At 40.3% G+C, this 26,150-nt stretch overlaps 1 protein-coding gene across 1 annotated transcript; it reads left to right on the forward strand.

Moving 5' to 3' along the window:
* The first annotated feature begins 303 nt into the window (after positions 1-303).
* CHMP4C (charged multivesicular body protein 4C) lies at positions 304-17,818 on the forward strand. The gene is made up of 5 exons (XM_017834595.1): positions 304-512; positions 7,286-7,463; positions 8,737-8,851; positions 12,209-12,317; positions 14,492-17,818. The coding sequence occupies exons 1-5, from the start codon at positions 317-319 to the stop codon at positions 14,554-14,556; spliced, it is 663 nt and encodes a 220-aa protein (XP_017690084.1). The 5' UTR covers positions 304-316; the 3' UTR covers positions 14,557-17,818.
* The last annotated feature ends 8,332 nt before the right edge of the window (positions 17,819-26,150 follow it).

Here is a 26,150-nt window from a genome sequence, read left to right on the forward strand (position 1 = left end):
CGGGGAAAAAATGGGGGGGAAACACAAACTCGGCAGCCGCCTCCGCAGCGGGGGCACCACCCTCCCGGCCCGGGTCCCTACGGCTGCCCCGCGGAGCTCCCCCGCTCCTCCTGCCCTGGCCCGAAGGTGGCGGAGGGCAGCGGCAGCTCGGCCTCCCCGGGGCCGCCCCCGGGACCGCCCCGCCGCCAGGTGCGGTGCCGCCAGCCCTGGGCTCAGGAAGTGCCGTCACGGCTTGTGCCGGCCAGGGAGGTTTCTGCGGGCCGGGCCGGACCAGCTAGACCTTTCCGTCGGCGGTCGCCGAACCGGGGTCGCCGCCATGAGCAAGATCTCCAGGTTTTTCAAGGGGGGCGGCTCGGCCGCCTCCAAGGGCCGCGGAGGGCCTTCGCCGCAGGAGGCTCTTGCCCGGCTGCGGGAGACAGAGGAGATGCTCAGCAAGAAGCAGGAGTACCTGGAGACGCGGATCGAGCGGGAGCTGGCGGTAGCCCGGCAGCACGGCACCAAGAACAGGCGAGGTGAGTGCGAACCGGACCCCGCTGCCCTCCGCCCCCGCCGGGCTTGCGAGGCTTTAAATCCCAGGGCTGGAGCGCCTCTGGGTCCTGGGGTCTGTTCGGAACGAGGGACTCGGGTCTCGCCGAGTCCGTGGCAGGGCCGGGTCAGCTGACTCCGCAGGTGTGCAGTGTGAGTCGGCTCTGGGCTCCCAGCAAATATCAACACACGCGAGGCGGGATGGTCTTTGGCATCTGTTAGTGTTTAGTGTACTGTGGATTCATTATGGTGGGGTGGTAATAGGATGCTTTATTCCTCACTAATTTACTGTCTGTGGCTCCCTATGCGATACACGTGCTTTGCACCGCAGTGGATGCATGTGTCGGCTGGATACCTGGGACGCAAAATACTGCTGCTTAGTGTGGGGAGGGGATCACAGCTTGGAGATTGAGTATTGGTTGGGCGGGTGGAAAAGGAGCTGAAGGATGTGAGGATCTCCTGTATTCATGAATAAATGCATGTTATCCCCACTGGTGGCAACTGAGGAACAAAGTGATTCAGTGATTTGCCTCAAATCATGTAGGATGTACATGATACAACCAAAAAAATGAATGATAGTTTAGAGCATTAGTGACTACTGGTCCGGGCTGCTGTTAGCTGCGAAAGAGAGATAGTAAGGGGTAATAAGGTCTGGCTTCTGCATGTACAGGTGTTCTCATCTCTGGGAAGCAAATGATGGTAGTCAATGTCTTGGGGATATAAAGGGCTTTGAGAAACAGATTAATTACTTCCTGAAGTCAACTAGAGGCCCGTTTGTCTCCTCTGAGATGTATTTTTCTTTAAATGCTTTGAAACAGAAGAAAAATTAGAATTAAAGATTTCTGATGTAATGACAAGGTAGCTTTTTGTCTGCTCTTTCTGTTATTTAATAATTTAAAAAATAATGCCATGTAACTTAGAACTTGTGAGGACCTGCATGTTAGAAGTGTTTTGGTTAGCCCTATAATGTATTTGTAATACTTTAGCATTTAACAAGTATTAGCAAAAAGCCATTTAACTTAACTAACTTTTAGTTACAAAGGATTTAAAATCACGGGTCAAGATGGGACAGGTTTGAAGGTACAGTCAGAGGGAGTAAAGCCAGTTGAGCAGCACATCTGAGCCAGGTACTCTGCAGCATGGGAGCTGTCAGGGTTGTCACAGTCCCACACTTTTCTACTCCCCTGGCTTCAGCTGGAGTGTCTCTATGCTGTTGCAGTGAGCTAGTTCAGGAAGGTGATCCAACTGGAAACTAATTTGCTATGGGACAAAGTGATTGGGTTGCTCCTGAGGCTGAGTTCATTGTGCAACAGCCCAAGCTGGAGATCTGATGCAAGAAAACAGGCTGGTCTTTTGACTGTAGAAATTCCTGGTTAAATCCAGGCATGCAGTGTTTGATATCTGAAAATTTTCTTCCAAATCGTTTTTTGCACTTCTGTACTCAATATGCAATTCCCCTGTTTTTTAATCTATGAAATTGTTCATGGAGTGGTGCTGCAAAGTAGATTGTTGAGCTGATCATAGTTAAAAATAACTCCCTTTTATCTTGTCAATTGCTCAGGCACCAACAGTTAAGGACAGTAAAGAGGCAGGAGTAGGGCACAAAGTGCAGTTTGGCACTGCAAAAAGTGCCACTTTTTGCATCCATGCAAAAAGTGGTTCTAAAGCCAAAATGAGATAGTGTAAGTACAGTCAGAGGAGAAACGAGATAAACTAACCTTGCTGTGCCAAAGTGCTTGAATTTAGCAGGATAATGAGTGAACTGAAATCTCCAATAATATGTCTTCATTTGATATGTCAGTTGCTTTACAGTTTAATTGCTGTTGATTTACATATAACAGCATAATACATACGATGTATTGTACTGTATAGTTCAGAGAAAATCTGTTCTAACCAGCGTCTGTGTGTATGTAACATTATGTAAACATACACACAAGTGAGAGAATGAAGGTTTTAATCTACATTGCCTTGTTAATGTTTCAAAGGGACTTCACAGGTAATTTTTAATGTGGTGTGGTTTTTTTTTAATTTTTAATTTTAATTTTGGTTTTAATTTTTCTTATTTGCATCTGTGGAGAAGCTTGTGGAAACTAAAATGGGACTGTTTGAGACTGGAGTTAAGATTTCTATCTAGAGATAGAAAATGCATCAAATTAGCATGATCTCATTTGATTTTTAAGTGAGTCTGAGTCAGTAATACTAACACAAGAGAGAGCAGATTCAAGCACCAGCAATTTCTCATATGAGTTCATATGACTCTTGAATGGGTTCATGTGACATCAGTAGGCTTTACTTGATGTAAAAGCTGTAACGTGTTAGCTATGCAAATAGATGTGAAACATCACTTAAATACTTCTGGCTTTTCTTTTATGAAGTGAGTATCTCCGCAGTTCCTGTACCTAGTCTGAAATTGGCTATTAAATACATTTCCAGCATTCCCCATTAGTATCTTATTGTGGCTAGACAGCTTCAGGGTTTTTGAAACAACAGTGTTTGTTGGAATTTGTCCTGCAGAGGTTATGTGATGATAAGGAGTATTTTTTTTCACAGTTAACACTGCCTTTTAATCTCTTCCCATTTCACTCACACTTTTTGTGAGTGTTTTGTTTTGTTTTTTATCTCTTGCTGTACTTTTTGGGGTATCTCAGTTTCAGCCAGTACACAGCTGCCAACTCCATCGATGAACTGGCCTTTCTTCTCCATTATTTTGAAGGTCATACAGGAAAAATTAAAGGACAGAAAGTTATACCGGATATTTGAAAACTCTATTTAAAAGGAAACGTATTTTCTGAAGTGCACTAGTAACTGTGAAAATAACGTACATATGAATGTGTGTTGTTTCAGCCTGGAGTCTTTCACAGATACTAAAAAAAAAAAAAATTCTAAATGAAAGGAATAAAGTTAAGAGAAGCCGAATAAAGTTAAGAGAAGCCATCCAGAATAGAATTAAATTTCAACTGTAAAGAACCAGATAGTACTACCGAGGACAAAACCTTTGAAGAAAACTGAAATAGCAAGGAGGGGTTTACAGGTAGATGCTGTGTGTTATGTTCGTGTGTTATGTTTGTGCAGTGCTTATGTAGCCCTGTAGCATTCCTTTTCAATGAGGTGGTTGTAACCAGGAGGCCACTGAAACCAAACAATGGTGTGGCAGTTGTGTGTTATGGACAGGACAGTCATGCCTGTGGAAGGGTGAGGGACAGACTGGGAATGATGGATTCTGGCAGGGAGGTAAGAGGAAGCCCTTAGTTGTGTCTTTGTTCTGCAAGTTGCAGCAACTGTTCTCTGATCTTCATGATCATGTTTCAAGCGTCTTGCCATGAACTGGAATACTTATAACTAGTTCAGTACATTATTGCTCTTGAATTCAGTTGTAAGTGTGTGTGGCTTCCTCCACAAGGCTTTAAGGATTATGCATACTGGCAGTGAACTTAATTAGGGTCCTATGATTTTTATGGCCTCAGCAGCATTGCCTTTGGTTGTCCCTGGTGTAAGGGAGATCAGAAGTTGCAATCCATTGATCCCTCGCAGGACTGAAGTGGAGGTTTGTGAGCTATATCCAAGAATGAGATCCAGCACTTTCACAGTGATGTTACGTCTTCTGAAGAAACACTCGTTTCCTTCTTCCTGGGAATTTTAAGGATTACTAGACAATCCATTTATTTCTACTTAAGAAGATGAGATTATTGGTGCTTCCTGTACTCATGAGTGTTGGTGATGGGCTTGACAGGTGAAGGCGTTGTTACCATTGTGCTCTCTTTTCGTTGTGATCTGTCATGAAACCATGAGAAGGGTACCACAACTCTTCCTATTTCACTACTTTCCTTTTGAAACCTGGATACTCAGTGTGGCCAGGATTACTATTGCCCAGCTGGCCATTTTTTCTTCTTTAGTAAAGTATCAGCATACTAGTGATATTGGAAAAGTGCTCTTCTGTATGTTAGTAATAGTAGTTCATTCAGATGCATACTTAAACTGACATAATAGTCTTCTGTTGTTCCAGGCACTTATCTTGACTATAAAATAGAAGCTCACATTAAAAGCAGTTTTTCCTAATCTATGAGCTGTATCCTGCTTGCTAGACTCAGAAGTACAGGAAATGTGCTAAAGCCCAGCCAACGGTTAACCATTATGAAATGCAGGAGTTGAATCAGCTTCTTTGGAGCACAACTGAAAAAGTATATGATACTGTTTTTTTTTAATTTTTTTCCTGGAGAAGACCTCCACCTCTTTCTGCTTCAATTGCTATTAATTACACTTGCTTCCTCAGACTCTGCTCCTGCTAGACCTATCCTCCCTGGGCTGTCTTCCTTTTTGAGATCTTTGGAATGGCCAGCACTATTTTTCAGTGCCATTCTTAGATCTTCATCAAAGTAAGTTTGGGTTCTGTGCTCAATTCATTCTTTTTTGAGAGATATGTTCTTCTGCAGTTTGGTAATTATAATGCAGTAGCATTATAATGCAGAAGCATTTTAATCCTGTAAGAGTTGCACAGAGAGTTTAAAATGCTTGTAATGTGCAGTAGAAAAGCACTAAAAGTTCACGATACTCTGTAAAACACAGAAAAATAGATTTCAAATAACAAGGAAATACTCATAAATGGTCTAGGAGCTATTATAACAAACCACTGTGCAATAAAGGACATTCATTTAATACAAATCAGGAAAATCATATAGTGTGATGTGGGGAATTATTATGCCTAGGTTGATAATGAAGAAGGACAAATTAATTTCCTCTGAAGTGATTTATTCTGTAAGTTACTGGTAAAACTAAAGAGAATGAAGATAATATGTTGCACTACAATAATGAGGAAAAGATGTTTACGAATAGGTGAAGTCAAGGACTTTAGCTTCTCCTGTGGTTTCTTAATTTGGGTGTGGTTTAATTAAATGATCTTCAGGATTTTAAAAACAACTGCTTTGTGTGTCACTGCGGAAATCCATTTTCTCTCTGAGTGGCCAATAAAAACAGCACCATTGCAGAGTCCCATTTCTGAATAATGCTGGCTGGAAATACTGCCCTGTGGTAGATGCTTATTCCAATTGAAGCCTTTCTGCATCAGCTGGTTAGTGCTCCTCTGTCCACAGGGCTTTAGGGTCCTCTCTGACACAGCTCGTGTTAGGTACAGTTTCAGACTTTTATATTTGTCTGTAATCTCTAGCTTCCTAGGAAGAATCCAGGATCAAATTTGATTCGAGGAAAGCTAAGGAAGGAAATGGCTAGTGTGCTAACACTACCAATAATAAGCATAAATAAATAGGAAAGTAATAAGTAGGTAAAGATTGTTTGGGATTAAGTAAAAATGATTTATTTTGGAATTGCCAGTGAGAATTTTACAATTCTCACATTTGCCATTTGCAAGACATCATCTGGTGTTCAGGCATCTTCTGTGGAATATGCATGATCTTTGGACCATCCCCCTAAACCTGGGAAAACCTTGAACTTGAATACTGTGATTAATGTGTTATGATTGCGGTTTGCTGTCCTGAAACATCTTATTGCATGTTCTAGAATCTTAGCCTGTGTGAATGCCTGTCCTTGCACAGCTCCTAGTGTGCAGTTCTGACCATGTTGATTCAAGCATTTGTCAACTAAGCACTAATTTTTCTAGTGTGGTGTTACACATCAAAAATCTATGCCCCCTCTTTGGAGATATCCTAACTTCATTTGAAAAGTTGTGTACCCCAGTGTCAAGGTTCAGTATTATTGTACATGAGCAATTATTTGAAAGGATGGCAACAATAGTTCCTGCTGTTGATTGAGTCTGAGGGGCTGCACGGCTGTTGCTTGCAGGCTCTGAACCTGATTAAAAAAATTAAATGTAGAAGACAAGGGGAGGAATATGGGTGTAAATAGCATTGAAAAACCAATGGATTAACTCAGTCTCCTGGTTTTGTTTGGTGGTTTTTTTGCCTGGCACATCTGTAGTTTGCAAGGGACAGTGGTCAGGAAATGCTTGTGGAGAGATTGTGTGTGTTCCACACCCTGAGGCCAAGAGAAAGTCCCTAGTTTTGGTAATGATTTACTCTGAGCAAAGTATGCTGCTCATAACTTAGCAAATATAAAAGACTAATCTCGATAATTTACAAAGATACTGGGGTGTAGCTGAGTTTGAGTGTGCCTTTGTCTACAAAGTTCTATATGTTTTCAAATTCTAAGGTTTAAAGATCATCTTCCTAAGTGATTGTAAGAAATAGATGCAGCTGAAAGCCAGAGAAATGTGTCCTCCTTTGATCCAACCCACCTGCCTGGTCGGGCCATTTGGGCTTTCCATTGCACTTCACAGTTACTGCTGTTGAGACAATGTTTAGAAAGCAGCATTGCTGGAGGTGTGGTTATCATGATAGATCTTCTTATGCTGTCTTCTTTAGTTTTTGCTTATGTTTTGCAACTTCTTCTTTTCTCCTTTCCTGTGTTTTCTCCTTTCTCACTCTTCTCTCATGTTTTTCTCTCTTCCCCATTTTCTCTACTCTGCCTGTGTGCACAGGATGGAGTTCAAGATCTCCCGCAGTGGAGGAAGAAGCTGCTCTTCCCTGTGGTTCTAAAAGGAGTTAATCTAAAAGAGGCTTCCCAGCATGTTCATGCAACAGCATGTTGGTGATAAACAGGCTGCTGATGTGGTGTGGTCAAAGTTTGTCTCCCTGCTAGTAAGGTAGGAGGGTTAGAATTATAAATTCTGGAGGTCAGCTTGGTGCTGAACTACTTGGCCTTGCATTTTGCTATGAAAACACACAATGCACTTTGCCTCTTCCTATTCCAGCTGCCTTACAAGCACTGAAGAGGAAAAAGAGATATGAGAAACAGTTGAGTCAAATTGATGGGACACTTTCGACCATTGAGTTCCAGAGAGAGGCATTGGAAAATTCCCACACGAACACAGAAGTGCTCAAGAATATGGGTTATGCTGCACAAGCTATGAAAAAAGTACATGAAAATATGTAAGTGCTTTTTAATAGCTTTCAAATTGAGCTTATTGACCACTTTCAAACTATTCCATCACTGCAGACTGTTGTATCAAGTTAGACAGTTTTTACTTCATTTTTGGTTCAGGCATCTAATGTAAGGAATGCTATTGGTGCTGCAGTGTTATATTTGGCAAAAAAATATCTTTTCTTAACATCGAGTCTAAAAGGAAGTTCACTTAACTAGTGAGATCTGTGTGTTACCTGTCTTTTTTTGTCTATCTTGGCAGTGGAGACTGGCCTCTGCCCTTGGTTTGTCCAGAAGAAAATTTAGTTATAGAAACTAAGTGAACTCTTTTCCTCAGAATCCATAAGCTAGATTGTGGGATTCAAAGTACTGGTTAGACTCGAATAAAAATATGACATGGACAAAAAAAATTACTCTTTTTTTTTATATGTCCTATGTTGTTTCAAGGGGTGTTTTCCTGCCTGAATAAACAGAGTTAAATCAGAAAGGTTTTTCTGGAAGAAGCAAACAGGAATTGAAACAATAATGAAGTTAACAATAAGGGGAAGTCTTTAAATGGGGTACGGTTCTCTTAAGTTGCCCTCGGTTCTGGTGAAAGCTTAACATCAAGAAAGATCCATGTAATCATAGAATAGATTGGGTTAGAAGTGACCTTTAAAGGTCATCTTGTCCAAACACCCTGCAGTGGACAGGGACATCCTCCACTAGATCATGTTGCTCAGAGTCTGTCCAGCCTGATTTAGAATGTTTCCAGGGATGGAGCATCCACCACCTCTCTGGGCAACCTGTGCCAGTGTTTAACCACCCTCATTGTAAAACACTTCTTCCTTGTGTCAAGTCTAAATTGACCCTCTTTTAGTTTAAAGCCATTACCCTCTGGCCTATTGCAACAGGCCCTGCAAAAATGTTTATTGCTATCTTTCTTACAAGCTCCCTTTTTAAGTACTGAATGGCCCATAAAGATACTGACCTTGGGGGATCTGCCCGGGGGGTGTGACTGTTGCCTGGCAGAGGTCTGAGAAGCCCCGAGGGGGAGAGAGACACACTCTGCTGCAGCTTAACTTTTGTTATAATCCAAAAGTGGAAGAAGTTGGATTGGCCAAAGCACACAGAAGCTTTTAGTGTAGGCGTTAAGGTCTGGGCAAGGAAATTATTCCCTGTGAGTTCTGCTGTTTATACAGCCATGGGCATAAAAAGAAAATAGAGTCTGTTCCAGTGAGTCTCTTCTGTAGGATTTGGATGATATATCTTTAAAAATATGTTTCCATGTTATCTTTCCAGGGACTTGAACAAAATTGATGATTTGATGCAAGATATCACTGAACAGCAAGATGTTGCCCAGGAAATTTCAGATGCTATCTCAAACCGAGCCACCTTTGGTGATGAGTTTGATGAGGTTAGTACTTCAGGCCTGTGAGTTTTAGTTGTTAGATGACTCCACAGTTATTTGGTTATTGGTTGTGACTCCACAGTTATTGGTTGTGCAGTGGTTTGTTTCTTAAAAGGTGTGGATGTGAAATTCCTTGGTTCTATCTAGGACAAGTGTATAATTTTTATATAAATATTAAATATGTTAATATATAAAAGATATACTAAAATATATATATGTAAAATATAAAACCTACTTTTATTTATATATAAATTTTAAGGAAAGCATTTTTAACTACACTCCTGTACTTGTTTTTCTCATTTGAACCATGGAAGGAGGAGATCACTAAAACATGTACTACTCTAAGTGGACACTGAAACATATAATTTTTTGTGGTCCAAATAGACATCCGTTTGACTAAGTGCAGTTCCTGCGCCGTGAACAGGCTGCTGTTCACAATTCTGAATAGTTGGACCATTTTTTTAAGGTCATTTTTGGTGCTGGGAGATGCAGGTCCTTTCTTTTTTTTTCCAGATTTTCTACAGAAGTAGATGCATTACATAGACGTAATACCCGTTGGAGGCAATAAGGTTTCTTCCTTGAGCTCTTTCTTCTGAAATGCCCACAAGGCATTTAGGACCTTCTGAAAATTTGTTGCAGTAACTTTCATCCAGTGCTCCTGGATTTGGTTTTGTGTATCTAAGCATATTATTACTTATTTCTGATCCAGCCGTGGCCGAGGACTCAAGGGTCAAGGGTACTCAAAATTCTTGTGATCTGTGAAATGCAGAGCTGGGAATTGGGTTCAGTAGCACAACAGTTTGGTTTTGTTTTTCAATTTTGTTGATTTGGGATCATCAGGGATCATTTGAAAAATGTCCTGAATAATCAGACAACTCACTCTATCCTGAACTAATTTGTTCCTGTATACCCAAATGGACAACAAAGAAAAATATAAGTGTGATATCGTACATATTCGCTTGACTAGGAGGAAGGGGAGGTTTCATTCAATAGTTATAATTTGTTGAAAATAGGAATAATTCTTTGTATTTTGTTCCCATTATCTGCTTTCCTGTTTTTCCACTTCAAATGTAAATAGACTTTCCAAGAAACACGTGCATTACTGGCACAAGGAATGGGATTTGGCCTGTATAAACTGGGCTTCAAACAATTGAAAAACATAGTGCCATCCCAAACAGCTGTACAGTGTCTTACTTTTCATCAGTGCTTAACTTTTGGGGGCCTAGCCTTAGTAAACATGTTTTAGATTGATCTGAAAGTTCCCAAGAGGTACTAGTCTAAGTTGATGTGCATGGTTCCTGTTCTGGGACATAAGCCACTGGCACATGGGACATCTTTGTACCAGCACCTGCTTTTGCATAGGAGCCTAATACTTATAGCACTTGGGCAGTAAGTGGAAAATCTGGTTTGCAGGCCACTGCAGCTTGAGAGTGCTAGAATCAGTGACTTAATTGCTCAGTTATGAGGTGATTTGTGTTGGAGGATGATATTTAATTTTATTTTTTTGGAGGACGTTTTGACCACACACTTGGATGCGTTTTCTCTTCACTCATGTGCCTTGAGTGTAAGGAGATCATGGAAGCGTGTGATTTCTCCTGCTCCAGACAGACACAGAAACATAAGGGTTCTTTCTCCCTGGGTTGACACAGTGTTTTTCATGAAGAATGCAAAAAAACTCTGTCCTGCCTGAGTAGAATGCTCTCTGGGAGGGGTGATCCTTGCCTGGAGTCCTGTTTCTGATAATCAAATGTGAAATACACACCATCCAGTGAACAAAGCCTGGAAACTGCAAGTTCACATAGTATCTTCCCTCTGCTCTTGCAGAGGCCTAGGTTCAAGAGGAGAAAGAGGATTTGTTGTAGCTATTGCAATGCTCCACAGCCTACTTGTAGAACAATTTTTGAGTTGTGGGAAATTAGTAGCTAAGTCTGTTCTCAAGAGTGAAGAGAACTTAAAACTAGAGTCTCCACTTTGAGAGCAAATGTTCTAGCCTTTACATTATTATGTTAAAGGTGTAGGCTCGTGATCATTGTTTTGTTCACATCTTTTTTAAAGAATGCTTGACATGACTGACACTTCCTCTTAATTGTTTTCTTGTTCAGTGGAGGTTGGAAAGGACTGATTTGGCATGGAAGGGGGTTAGATGACCATCTAGAATTTTTCAGAAATACCTGTTGCCATTGACTTCACAACAGCTTGGACACTAACTTTTTAAGAAGCTTGTATGCACAGCACTGACTGAGGCATTTAAAGTACAAGCAGATTTGCACTTCAGCTAAATGCTTAAGTAAAACAGGGGGCTCCAACTTGCACTTGAGAGATCAGCTGGGAATTGAACATCATCAGGTGTAGACCTGATGCTGAAATTTTTAGATCATATCCAAGGATTTGCACTGTAAACTAGGGCAGGTAGGCAAACTGTAGCCATTTTTTGGCTGTAAATTATAAACCCATGAGAAAGTAAATCTAGGTAGGAAGGCCAGTGATGGCTATGTAACTATCATTTAACTTCTGCATTGGTGATAAACAAAGTATAAATGTGTAGGCAAAGCCTGTTTCACTACCTCGTAGCTCTTTGCTACACAGACACATTTTTCTCAGCCACTTTTGCCCATTGTTTCTTTTTAAACCATTTTATCAATGTGGCAAAGGTCCATTTCTCTACAAATAATGTTAACATTTAGCTTCCTTTCTTTGGGAACCTCCAGCCAAGGAGTAGGTTCTTTGTTTTTTTAAGAAGTGTACAGCTTTTTTATTTTTAGCATTATCCAAGTGGATTAATCATCTGTCCAAATCAGCTTCTGCAGCTGAAACCCCAAGAGTGTTGTGTGCTTCAAGAGTGAATAGCAGGACCCAGAGGACAGTTCTGATTCCAATGCTGTTTTGAAATTATATATAATCCTGGACTTGTGTTATAAGGCTGAAGCGTAATGTTTAATGGCAGTCTACCTTATAACCAAAGCTGTTTGCTTTTTAAAATGGGACAAATAGCATCTTAAAATTAGAATCCATTGAAGAGTACAGTGTCTAGATTTGGAACAAACCTAGGGAGAGCGGAGAAGCTTTTTCCCCACTGTGTTTGCCTTTTTTACAAGTACTGTACTGCTGTCAGTTTTGTTTCTAATTTTGTTCTTTGTCCTGTTTCTAACTTCCATGGTCCTTCTTTCCGTGTTCAATTAAGGTTTATCGTTATTGCCCATATTTAGTAAAAAATATACTTTTAATATGCTGAGTTTTGATATGTGTTTTTCAGGTGTAAATTGTTTCTTCAGTAGTGCTTTGCTTCATGTTATTTAAATGTGCCCTTGCCTCCGATCCCTGTCAGTACAATGAATTTGTAAGTAATGTTTTCCTTGAATTTAGGATGAGTTGATGGCAGAGTTAGAAGAACTGGAGCAAGAAGAACTGAACAAGGGAATGAGAGATGTCAGGTTGCCAAGTGTTCCGTCCACATCGCTGCCTTCTCGCCCTGGTAAACTGCCTGCTTGCCATTTTACATTTCTCATTATTAAATCATGCTGTGAGAAAGGGGAGAGGAAAAGAGAGTTTCAGATATGTATTTAACTCTGTTTTAACTTTTTAAGTGTTGTAAATTCCTTTTCTTACCTTTGTATCTGTTTAACAGAAAAAGCAGAGTGTAAATCTGTTTTTCTCTATGAAAGCATTTAGGGTTAAATTCTCTGTAGATTTGGGGAGACAAACTCAGGGAACTTGACCTTGCAGATATACTGATGAATCTCCAACTGAAATGTAGTGAGATTATTGAGGAATGGGAAGACTTTTTTTTTTTTTGCAATTAAATCCTTAGTCTCTTTTAATTAGAGTCTGACCTAGATTCAAAATGTTAGCGTCACAAAGATCCAGCTTTGTGGGGTAGTGGTTTGATATTTGCCACTGGTGTTTTAATTAGAAATGAAGGAGGCAGCAGGAAGCACACATTTAAAGAAATATTTTCATTCCTTTACTTGCTTTCTACTGAACAGGCTTATTTCTGTAGTCTTAAGCTGTAGTCTTATTTTTCTGTAGTTCTGCCTTGTTCATTTTGAATTAAGCCAGAGTCAGACAACCTTTACTCCACCTTTCACCATGTCCCTGTTGTCCTCTATCAGGTGAAAGATTTGCTGTGTACTGAGGCTAGTAAAAGAATATAAATATTTCATGGTAAGGGCAGCACACACGTGACACAGGTTGTTTATGGTGTGTTCTGCTGCAGAACAGGTTACCTAGACCAGGCTGACTCATAGACTATTACATGTGTTTTGGCAGATGGCATTTAAATCCTCAGATGTAGTTTCAAACATTCAGACTGAGATTGTGGCCTCATCTACGGAAGTCAACTGCAGAACAGCTAGTAAAAAAAAAATTAAAAAATTTAGAAAAGCAGTGCAAATTGCACTCTGGTCAATTATAGCTTGTTCATGCATTGTCTTCCAGCTATGGCAGTTGACATTTTTATTAAATCCAGGCTATCTCCATGTACTTCTCACTATCTTAATTTTCTACTTCATCTGTCTGTATGGTTACTTCAGGCAAAATTAGCTGGTTACAGTTATATAGTTTAAGGCCTTGCAAAACTGGCTTATGTTTTCTGAAACTCAGTGCTTACAAAAGCACAAGCAAAATCAGTACAGCTAATCGATCTATAATGCTTCTAATTAGAGGTGCATGTTACCCTCCTGATCTTGAAGATGGGGAAACTGAATGGAGCAAGGCACAGTGACCTTCCCCAGTCACACAGTGAGCCAGTGGCATTTGCAGAATAGGGACAGGACCTGTGCTCTCCTGCATCCTTTTCCTGAAGGTGGTAGCTGCAGTCCCACGCCCCCATCCCCCAACACGGTTGCTCCTGGCCCTGTGGCTGCTGCAGGCAGGAGCCAACTGGCTGCTGTAAGCTTGCACAGGTGGATGATGCACCCAGCAACAGTGTTCTACTGGCACTGGGAGAGGTGCCAGTCCTGACACACACAACCCATACACAGATGGAGACAGCCTGAGATTGAACCTGGGCTGTAGGGCATCTAGTTTGTAGGTCAGCAAATGAAGACTACTTGGGCAAGGTTTTAGTTTGGTGAATGCAGATGTGTGATAGGACATTTGGGTGCAAAGGGAGAAAGTCTGTGTGGGAGCTGATACAGAGCTGGGGATTGCTGATGCTGTGAACACAGTAGTTAACTGATGTCACCTGAGCATAGTAAATTCAGGAATTTCTTTGTTCCTTTTAATAAATGACACCTCCCTTTAAAATGTGATGAGTTCATCTGGAGACTGGACTTGCATAAGCAGAACCTTTCAGTTTATGTCACTCGTGCCTGTTTACATGGTGGTGAGAGAACTGGCAGCATTCTTTGTGGGCATTTTCTGTCTGTGACAGCTTTTAGAGATTAAATGTATTTTCTGCAGGAGTCTTTCAGTAGGAATTACATCAGACCTGTATTTTTAACCTCAGGGTTATGTGTGAGATAATGGTAAGGCAAAATAGTCACATCTCTCATGAGCTTCCTTCCTGTATTATCCATGTTCAACTTGCTACTCAGTAAATTGATCTGAGATCTTCAAACTGAAAAGCACTATGCAAGTCCTCATGCTAACAGATAAAATGGTTCTGACTGTTACATTAGTTGATGATTATTGTCTCTTTCTCTGCAGCATCAACCAGAAGGAGAGCAGAGGATGAAGATGAAATGAAGAAGTTAGCTGCCTGGGCTTCATAAGAGCATGGTCTTTTTATAACACTGTGCATTATAGTGCAAGTGTAAAGAGCTGCAATGCTGTTTTATAACCTTACTGATTTAGTGGGGTTGCACTTCATACACGCTGTTACTGCCATATTACAAAACTAGTTTAAAAAACACCAAACAAAAATTGCAATAGTTTCTAAAACCTCCAAGCATCAATTTTTTTTCAGCATCCGTCACAGATTTGTTTTGTTATTAGTAAGAGTTTTTATTATTTTTTATTTATATTTTACCATGTCTTTGTAAAACCTATGTGCCTCACTTACGCACAGATCTGGATTCGTTGTTGAAATGAGAAAGTTAAGTAAGTCATTAGTGTCCTATACTAAAGGGTTATTTGGTTCAGACTATTTGAATATTAGCTGTTTTCAGCTTTATACATGCCCTGACTTGCAAGTTCCTTTGAGCCCAAAAGCTAACAGCTATTCCTTTGGGCATGAAGATTTAAACATCTGCCTGGAACAACTTATGGTGTCCTAGATATTAAGAGGAGACTCTTCTGTAGGTTTTCTGAAGTGGGATAGGTTGTTTTGTTTTAACTTTGGCAAAAATATCCCATGTACTTCTATAGGTCAGCTTGAATTGCATTTTGAACTATTTCCAACTTGGTTGTAGAATTACAGTGATTGAAGAAAATGAAATGTCCAAGTTCATATAGATCCCTGCCAAACAAAACTGATTTTCACTAACCCTGTCAAAAATCCAGAAGAAATTTCTGTCTATTTTTCCTCTACCTTGTCTTTCTAGGGTGAGTCTTTACTTTGTATGATAATACTCATCCTCAACGAAATTAGTAACACATTTTTAATGATATAATTTCAAAATAGTTCTAATTTCTGAGCATTCGGGTCTTTTCTCTTACTCAATTTATGAATGGAAGTAATACTGGTGCATTGCACTTGAAATGCCTTTTTAACCCTGGTTAAAAGTTCTAGATTACTTGTAAAGTTGATGAGTTATTGCCCAAGTGACAGTTTTTTGCCTAAGGAACAAATGCCACTCTTGAGTGCTAAACTACTGCATATATGGGAAATCACTGTTCAAATGCCAGCCAAAAATTAAATAGGCTGCTTTGTACTTAGAAAGTTTATTAAATAAGACTGAAGCTTTATGCTATAGTAGCCTGCTGTCAGTCACAATGAAATACTAAAACACTGGAGTTCCTAGGGGTGTAGGAAGCAGTCCTTGATCTAGGTTTCTTATTTTCAAATGAATTTAAATTTTACTGATGATTGAACCACTTGGGGAATAGTGGGACACTTGGTTTCTGTAGATCTGTAGCAAAAGAAGGCTGACTCCTTCTCCTGTGGACTTTAGCCTGTGATTTGTTGGGTGTTTAGCTTTGACAGGCTACAATAATCTTCAATGCAGTGGATTTTGGGTTAAGCATAAGGAAATGTGTGTTTCTGGACATGGCATACTCAGAACCTTTCAAGATGAGTTCCGTGGATGAAACCCAAAATGTATAAACCCTGTGGAGAGATTCAGTTTGTCAGGATTTCATTATCTGTGGTGGAATTGCTTTTGGTTTGTATCCATATGAAAGGTGAATCAAGCCTTGCCACTTTACTTTGGATAAATTTCCTACTGGAAAAAATTAAGTGTGTGAATTCTGTCCTAAATTTTGGAGGTACCAGGAAAATTGTCTGGTTTTTTTGTGAGTAAAGAAGATCTGGAACTATTAAATTTTTGTTTTAAAAATGAAACTGAAAAAGAAGGAAAGAAGGAAAGAAAGAAAGAACTGCCATAAATTTAAAAACACATTTTCAACTTTCAGCAGGAAACCAAACACTAATAAAATGCTACTGGTTTTAATGCTTGATGAAATTCAGGATGAGATGCTTCTGAAAGCAGGATTATTTTACAAAATAACAAATATTCTGAGTTATTTCAAATCCGTTTGCTAATTTTTCTGGCTGTTTTCAAGGTGTGCAGTCTATGCAAGTCTCTGAATTGGGTACAGAATGTATTAGCATGCACTGGTTGCGTCACTGTGCAAGGCTGGCTGTGTGCTTGTGGACACTTGTGGTTTTGCTAAATACGAGGCTGTGCCAACATAGTCTCGTGGTTACTTGGAAAAACTGGCTTTTAGCATCTGTTCTTGATCAAATTAGTAGCTTACCAATGCTTGGCACTTATGTAGGTAGCACTTGGCATACTTGAAGCACTCTGCAACCTAACCAAAATAGGTCTGTTAAGCCTCCAGTTTGAAACTAAAGTGACTTCCAGTCTGCTTTGGAAAATGTGGACCTGCTGTTTTTGTGTAAATATTTTCCATGTGAACACCCTTCACGGGGGAGAAAAAGTCCGAGAGAAGGTCTTCTTTACAAGCCAGTGTCTGACTGCTGATCTCCAACAGTGTTTTGGCCAAGTGTTGATCCTGGGAAGCTTCAGATGTCTTCAGCTTATTGATCTCAGACCAGACACTTGAGGAACAACATTTATGAAAGGTGAAGAAATGAAATTGGTCATTTGCGTGAGCTGCTCTGCAAGTCTGTGGGTAGGGGCTGGTGATTCTGGAGGACAGACTCATACCATACAGGCTAGGACATGTGTGGTTGGTAAAGCTATACTCAGAAACACTGTAGTGATGTACACAAACCAATATTCACCAGGGGCTGCCAGAACCGAAGTGCTTGTTGCTATATTTCTTTGGGAGGCTGGTTTTCTTCAAAGGCAAAGGGGTTCTAGGGATTTAATTCAGATGAGGGAGTGGCTCTTTCCTGTGTAAATTGAGGTAACACTGGAACAAATGGCCCTTTATTTTTTCAAACATATGTCTCACTTCATGTCAAGATGGTATTTGCTCAGTATGTAAGCAATCGAGAGTGAATAGTGTCAACATGTTATTGTAAATGTATTCTCTGTTAACTGGAACATATTTTACAAGAGGACTGTGGCAGCAGATGGTGTACTATAGCTGACTTCCTTTCTTGTTCCTTATTTATTTTGAAAATGTTTACTTCTCTTAACAGGCTTGGACATTTTTAACCTGGATAGCTTTAAAAAGGTGAAAATATATTAATAAAAAGTGAAAATAATTAATATATACATGTAGCAAATAAATATTTTAGTGTCATGTTTGTGTTACATGGTTGCATTAAATTTCTTTTCCTATCAGGCAAAAGTGTAAGTACCCTCCTTACACTATCATTAGGATACAGTGCTCTTTAGAGGATATGAGAATATTCAGAAACATTTTTTTTGATGTATTGATCTTTCATTAGAATTCAAGAATTTTTTCAAGGTGATTTGGTTGATAAAAACAACCAACCAATAAAAAACCCCCACCTCAGTGTATGCTGTGGTGTTTGGGCTGCATTCCTTCACACTTAACAGTTGTGTTGTGAGAGATCCTTCTATTTTAATGTGCCCAAAATACCTTCCTCTCCCCACCTCTGATCCAAACATCTCGTCATTTTTCAGAAATATGTGTTTTTCATTTTCCAGAGCTTAGCTGAAAAGAAGAATTATCATGTCTTTTAAACATGAAAAAAGAAAAAAATACTATAGGCAAATGTGAAGTGACACAAAAAATACATTTTTTCACGCATCTCATTAGAATCTCCTTAGAGTGTGTGTGCACAGTGTCTCCCATTTTATATACACGCATTTATATTTATACATATGTATAAAGTGCTGGAGCAATGATTTGAGACCACTGTTCGTTGTCTGGTGTTGAAAGATTTCAATTGCTTGGGCAGCTTGTGTTTGACTCTAAATCCCTAAGGTGTCACAAAATGTCCAGTGACTGTTGCAGCATATACACATGCTGGCTGTGTATATGGCTGTAGGGGGTGGAAGAACGGGTTGGGCATGCATAGGGAATATTTGCAATGAGAAAATATCACAGTTTTTCATGATGTAGAGCTTATATTATTTTAATGATGTCTTTTTTTTTTTAGAAACATAAGGAGGAAGCTTTAGTCTCAGAAATGATTTAACAGCAGGGATTAGCTTGAACATCTTAAGCAATTACAAATACTATAATTTCACGTAGCTGCCCTATTTTCTCACATCTGTCCCCATTGCAGAGGCTGGCAAGACCCACTGTCTTAGCACTGTTCAGTCAGGTGTATATTGTAGGAAAAATGTACCTGGTTGATGTGACTTTGATCGCAGTTCAAGTGGTTTATTGTTTTGTTATCAACATGTAATTACCTGGCCATTGCTGAACTATACACTTGGGATCAATATCTGCAATATCTGCAGATAAAGCTAGAAGGTATAGTTATGAAATGTTAATGTGTGACTAGAAATTCCTGAACAACCTTGTATAGTTAGGATGGCTGTGTCTGGCAGGGTCACACTGGCCCCTCTGCTGCCTTGCTCTCCTCCTTTCCTGCACACTACACATCCTTGCATTTTTATGTTTTGTTTGTGTGTCTGCTTAGATGACTTTCCCTCCCTGCAACTACAGTCTTCTGGTAATTCCCCAGTTGCTTTGTGATACAGTTGATTGTTGTCTTCCTCTTTGCCAAGATCAGCTTCAGGCAAAAGCCAGTTTGGAGAGGCTGGGTGAGGGATAAGCCCAAACCCTTTACACCCGTGTGCTGCCTCAGCAGCCGGTGCTACCCAGGCTGTTTTTAAGGCCAGCAGGGCAGTATAGGTACCCCCTCAGCTAGCTTTCTCAAACAGCAGGCAGCTGGTTCTCCTAGGATTGAATAGAAAGGTGTATTAAGTCGAGGATCTGTGGTTTGTGAGCTAAATTTAATAAAATAGGTGGAAGGCCAATTGGTCTGAGCTGGTGGTCTGTTTCCATGGAGGTAATGAGTGTTGATACCTCCCACTGCTCTGACATGAGCATTCACAGATTTACTGTTTTAAGGGGCAAGGAGTGTTTTGTGGGTTCAAACAGGATTTACATGGACAACCCCCCCCTCCCCATCCTGAGTTTAGCACTCTTTCATCAAAAAATAAAACATGCACTTTAGGAGGAATGTGAGTCTTCAGATATATTTCATATGTAAATATATCCAGATGTCTTAGCTTTACTTTTGTGATTGGACTCAGCTTACCCAAGGGGCTGAACTAACCTGAGGCAGCTAGGACTGCCAACATATAGGCATATGTATGGTTGTTGTATTACCTACCTACTGTACATACCCTATATATATATGGGGTGTTGGAGTGCCTGGTGCGCTGCTGTCGCTGCCCAGCAGCAGTGAGCTCCGTCAGCTGCGGGGCTGGGACTCTGTGGACCTCCAGGAGGAGCTCTGGATTCAGCATACAGCATGAAACTCCAGCAGGCTGGAGCCTGCAGCTCAAAAAGCAGGGGTGAAACCCTCCCACCCTTCCTGCTCCCTCCACAAATCCCCACTTTTTCAAAGCTAAAATGCTCTTTTAAATACTAACCCACCTTCTTGGCTGCTTTTCTGGCCTCTTTCTCTTCCCTTCCCCTGTCTGTGGCTACCTTGGCAACCAGCTTTGTTCCCTGCTCTGGACTGATGCAGGAGCTCAGAAGGAGACCTTCATGCAGAAGTTCACCAGCCCCCTCTTTATGCACTCATGCCATGGCAAACTGGAGCTAAGATAAAGCTCAAAGCTTTAAATCAGTCAAAAGTACCCATTTTCAAGGAACAGTTGGATACTGGTTCAGCAAATTGTGCTTTGCAGTGACTGGCTGCAGCTGAATGTCACTGCAGCAGGCTGAGGACACTGAACTGTGAACTTTCTCAGTCAAGTCTCAGCCCTTGTGAGGGTTCAGAGCATGTCTGTCCTGTGATAATGCTTCCTGTGGCTGGGTTCACAGCTCCAGAAGTTCATAGCGGAACGTGGCTAGCAGACACCACCTCACACTTTTCAGGTTAAAACCTTCAGCTCCCAGTGCTTTGCAAGCTTGTCAGCAAAATGTGTCACTTCAGTTTATTGAGCTAGGGGAAAAAAAATCCTCCTGCGTGAACCAAGAAGTTCTGGAAAAGGTCTGTAACAGCACCAATCTGAGAACGGATCTTATCTGTGTCGTATCAGGCACTTGTGGGTGAACACAAAGGGGTTTATTTTATAAAGAATTTTATTTTATAAAGAAGACAATAGGAGAAAATAATGATGAGGGAAAGTGATAACTAGTTGAGACATTAATTTATGTAGCCTGAGAATCTGTCTAGAGCACATATTGTGTCTGAATAAACTGAAATCTGAGCCAACAGCTGCTTCACCAGAGCAGAACAGAGAAGCCTCTTTGTTGAGAGATCTTGTGCTCTGACCTTTGGACGATCATGAGTCTTGTGCAACTCACGTCATTTGAAAAGTGAAAGATGCTGGTATTTCCATGGTTTTCTAGATTCAGAACTGAAACATGTCTCAGAGGATGCCAGTAGTGAACTGCAGCATGCTGACAGCAGAAATAGATAAAAGTTATTATTTGCACGTGTTCTGTTTCTCAGGTTAACTCTCAGCAAGGTTGAGTTTAATTTTTAATTGTTTAATGCTCTTTCATAACACATTACTTTGCACAATTATTTTGCAACATTCTCAACTTATTTTTTAATTGCCCATTTAGGTAGGGACAACAAAGTCAGATCTGACTGGTGTTCTCCGCAGTTATCTCCACAAGAAACTCACTTTTCTGGTCTGCTTTTGTACACCTAAGCAGGAGCAATGCCTCTATAGGCACATCAGCATCTTACTGAATGGCTGATTTTTTTTATCAAAAGATTACACAGAATGAGACAGTTTTCTCATCTGCTTCTTCCAATGCAAGTTATTATTCCCTTGGCCATATATTGCACATACACACAAAAAATAAACCTCTCAGAGCAAGACTTTCTCTAAATGTACAAAGTGGCTGCCATAATAGGGTAGAGCTCTTTCCCCTTGCCTCTTCTCATCCGTGTAACAGGCATATTTATACTGCAAAATGAGGAGAAAAGGGAGACCCCCCATCACATCACAAAAAATCCACCTCATAACCTGGTTATCAGAAATGCTAAGAATGTCTAGGAAAGGGCCACAGGAAATTTGGGAGGAGAGATGCTGTAGGTTTGCCACATGTTACAACTGCTTTGTAAGCTACCTCCTATCTATCTATCTATCTATCTATTGAACATGCAAAGCAATAATGAGATCTTGAAAGGTCAGTGTGCAACGTTCTCCCAGTAGGCGCTTGTCAGATGAGCAATGCTTGACAAACCCACATTAACTGCCAAACAGCAAGCAGCATTTCATAGTCATTCTCAACATTTCCATAAAACAGCTGTGGTTTTGTCTAGATGAAAAGCATTAATCCACAGGGGGTTCAGAGAGCAGAGGCTTGTTTCTCCACTATATTAATGCAAACCTCCTAGTGTTTTCAGTTTGAACTCATAGAGGAAAGGAATATTATAAAATCTAGCAGCAGCTAGTAATGTATCAGCAAGGATATTTAGACCTACTTGAAACCCAGCTGAGATATCTCAAGACAAAGTTGCTGTATTATACAGGCAACAGTCTCACCAGATCATCGAATCATCCAATTTAAACCTGCTGACAAGCTTATGGGATCAGCAGCAACACTAGGACTGTACCAACTGACTGTGCTATTAGAGTGAATCATGTAATTGCTTTCTTCCTCAGTTTCCTTATTTGCAGAGCAGAAGGAAATACAATACCTACCTCTCAGATACAAAATGGGGACAAATTCTGTATTTGGAGAGCACCTTCGTGATCCTCAAGTCAAAGAAGTACTGAGTATGAATCAGCAAGCCTTTAAGGTCTCCATAAAGAGCTTAAAAGGCCTAAAAAGGGGAAGGTCTCAATGAAGATTGTGTTGAAAACCAGAAAAACATAGGTTGGAGTACTGCTTCTGAAGGTTTAGCAAAGTGTTAAGGTGCAGAACCTGCCAACTTCCCTTAAGACAGATGAGACTCAGCCAAAGCTGGGAGTTGACCCCAGAATCCCATTTATTACACCAGTGCTTTAAGTCACATGAGCCCCAGCACCCACTGGCAGGAAGACCCAGACTGAAACCCAGGGTTTCTGCACTGTGGGGGTGGATCTCTTCTCTGATGTCCCTGTCTCCCAAAGCTGAAGGGTTCAGCTCTGACTAGCAGGAACAGCACTTCTGAGGACTGAAATGATTATTCAAGTTCAGCAGTCCCACTTCCTCCTCCTCCAGAGCCATGCTGCCCTGTTTGCAGTTTGTGATCTTTACAAGCAATACCAGAATTCCAGCCTGGGCTGGATGCTCTGATATCTGTTATAAGACAGAAAAGGCACAAGTCACACAAACACGGAGGGACAGGAAGACTGTAAGGATCTGAGTTATACACAAGACAAACACATCACAGGCTACTTTTCTCCCTTTTGGTTGGAGGTTAAAGGTATAGAAAGAGAAGCTTTGCTAGTTGAGTTAGAACATGACTAGATTTCCTGAATTGCGATTTCAGTGTCAGGCACTGTTCTGTTGCAGAAAGACTTCATGTTAAAAATTTTAATTCTCTGTCACATCAGGCTTTCTGATTTATCCAGCTGAAGAGAATGACATTTGATGACTCAGTCATTTACAAAGCTCCTTCAGCTGTCCTGTTGCTTCTACATGATAGTGAAAAACGCTTGTCTTGGAAACATCCTGCCTGTGCACATCCTGCACTCTGGGCAGCCCGAGTGTAACTCTGCCCAACCCTTTTTAAACAGGATCCTTCAACACCAGTATCACTTTATTTTCATGATGCTGGTTAAAACTGCAGTTCAGGGCTTTAAAATGTGCCCACCATGTCACATACAAATGCTTTGTATGTGACATGGGGTCATGCTTAGACATGTGTCATGACAGCCTTTTCCTGACTCTGGAACTACCACCAGAGTGGTTCAGAATTCATCAACTCAAGGAGAAATTTCAATAGCAACATTTTGTACTCCAGCTTAAAGCTCAAGCTATCCAACTGGAGAATGATATGTAACAGCAGGATATATATGGCCAACAGTCACTAGTACTCTGAGATGACAAAAATTTGTATCTATTACAAGATAAGAATACATTATTCTTTTAGAGTTTAGTGTAAAGGAATGCATTTTTTCTACCTCTCCACTTCTCCAGATCTGTGCAGTTGCATCAGAAACAAAAGGTAAGCCAAACTTTGGAAGGAGATCAAAAACACTGAACAAAAGCCCTCAGCTCAGTGTTTTTCTTGCAGTGCAAAACCTGAGAAGGACCAAATACAAAAGGTTGCCCTTTGAAACAAGACTGGGATAAAGGTTAGTGCAGCAAGGGGTGGCAAAGAAACACCAGTGCTATGGGAGAACAAACCTTATAAAGAGGTTCCTGAATGGGTTATGATAACATAGAACTTACACCACTCACAACACAGAAACCAACATGTAGTGGAAATGCGATTCTGGTCAGCAAATGAGTGAATGAATTTTCACTTTCAAAGGGGAAAAATGCTCAAGTGTAAACTATGGACAAAAAAATCCCCTTTCTCCTCTGCCTTTTCCATTCTCTCTCATCTTTCCTCTAGGAGGTTAAGATCCTACGCATTAAAAATCTGTTGAAGATAATAAAAATACAGAACAACAACTGCATTGGTCAGTACACTGACTGCTCAGCCACAGCAAACTGTTTAAAAGAGATATCTTTTGGAGATGGCTGCATTATCAGTTCTCCAGATTCAAATAAACATGGATATGAGCATACAGTTCAGTTACCCTAAAGCACGTCCTGTATTTTATAGGAAAATACCTACTTTTGAATGTTGGACCTGTATAGTAAACTGAATGTTCTGATCTCTGGCACAAAGACTTAACTGAAATATAGAAAGGAATGATAGGAAGAAAGACTCCTAAGACTTGGTGTTCCATAAATGGAGTGTTTCCTACAGGATTCTTCCCTTCTTTGGTTATCTGTGACCTTGGAGTATTTATTTATCTGACATTTCTTGAAAAAACTGATTGCAGCAGCAACTTCAGAGCATAACTCCTCCAAATTCCTCCCCCAGTGTGTAATAGAACCTGCTATAACAGGAAAAAAACCCTCTACAAACAAAATCACATAAGATTTCCTATAGAAAGTTCTACTAAAAATGAGGTTTTTTTTTCTGGCAGGACAATTGCTGCTGCTCCATAGCTACATTTCAACAAAGGAATAGGAACCACAGAGAGAAAAAAAAAATCAAATTATGTAGTGCTCTAATGATATGCAGAGAGTAAAACCAGTTTGGGATAGACATACCTAGAACAGGAGCTTTCCCTGTCCTTTTTCTCTGCAACTCTAACACCCCAACCCCCTCCCCCAACACAGATAGTTAACACACAGAGGTGAGCACAACAGCCCTCTGGGAAGTGCACAACTTAGGCTGCCCTCTCCTACCACTGGCTGGTGCAGTTTCATTCCCTTCCTCAACCTGGTTCAATGGCACTGTTGTACTCACAGTAACTAATGGTCGTCACAGTGGGAAAAGTATGGAGTGGGAGTTTTATAAGGACTCATTCTTGCTTCAGTGCTAGTCAGCATCTTAACTGATTTAGGAGTATACAAATCAAAAGCAGGGAAGGGGTGTGGGCAGATTGCAAGGGCTTTGGAGAATAAAAAAAATCCTTCAGGATTATTAAAAGATGTATTATTAAAGAAAATCAAACCCCCTGGAATATTAACTTGGGTACAACATATTAAAATCTAAAACTAAGAGGAAAAAAACCCCATTGTAAATCTGTGGCTGAACTATTAAGGCAATCACCTACAACAGAAAAGAACAAGGTTACTAGTTGCAAATCTTGTATTAGTTCACTCTGCTACAATTCCAGTTGGAATGTTCCTCTGCACAACTTACAGAACACAGAATTCTACTGTCAAATTCTTATAAATGAAATAGTTGAAACTTGGCTTCTTCCATGCTAAAATTGCAGCAGTGAGTAAAAAGAGAAGGAAATGGGTGGGAAATAGTGCCAGAATAGAAGCAAGCGCACCAGAAAAAAATTCAGTATGGGACAGACTTGGAATCCACCTTGATCAAGATGTTCAAGGCCACCCTGAACAGGCACCTCAAATTCTCCATGTCCCTTAGGGAGGTAACCGTTCATTAAACAGTAACATAGGTGAAGTGATACCACATGGCTACTGAACAAGTTCACATTTTCCAAGTCTGTAACTAAAAATCAAGGTCCTCTAAACAAAAATGTCTATTCATGTGATACTGAATATTTTGGGTTAGCAAAATATCTTACAAACCTCGATTTTCCATTCCTTTGCTCTCATGACTAAACTGTAAATTATATTAATACTTTCTTTAGCATCTGGATTTGCAGATGTACCTGCTGTACTTCAGAAATCCTTAGCATGTATGACCCAAGTAGCTTTTCAAGATTTTAAAAACACTTATGGTTGTAAACCTAACACTATTTTAATAGGCAAGGTTCACTCTTTTCAAATATGTGATATCTGACACAAGATTTCACGTATTTTCAATAATGTTTCAAAACTTTATTGAGTTCACTCAACCTCTATGAAGATTCATGTAGAATGTAAAAAAAAAAGATTAGTTCCTTTTTTATTTTAACCTCCAACAGAAGTATAGTAAATTTCCTGGTGTTTGTTACAGCATTCTCATTCATTTTCATGCAGACAATTTTTGGTACAAAAAGGACTCAGACCAAAA

This window comes from Lepidothrix coronata, unplaced genomic scaffold (genome assembly GCF_001604755.1).
Source record: "Lepidothrix coronata isolate B3197 unplaced genomic scaffold, Lepidothrix_coronata-1.0 Scaffold235, whole genome shotgun sequence".
In the NCBI taxonomy this organism is placed as follows: Eukaryota; Metazoa; Chordata; class Aves; order Passeriformes; family Pipridae; genus Lepidothrix; species Lepidothrix coronata.

Excerpts from the sequence above, each read along its gene's own strand:
- CHMP4C (XM_017834595.1), top strand. The coding sequence starts at position 317 with ATGAGCAAGATCTCCAGGTTTTTCAAGGGGGGCGGCTCGGCCGCCTCC. Across the intron at positions 8,852-12,208 it reads TTGGTGATGAGTTTGATGAG|GATGAGTTGATGGCAGAGTT; the intron begins GTTAGTACTTCA and ends CCTTGAATTTAG. Across the intron at positions 12,318-14,491 it reads ATCGCTGCCTTCTCGCCCTG|CATCAACCAGAAGGAGAGCA; the intron begins GTAAACTGCCTG and ends CTTTCTCTGCAG.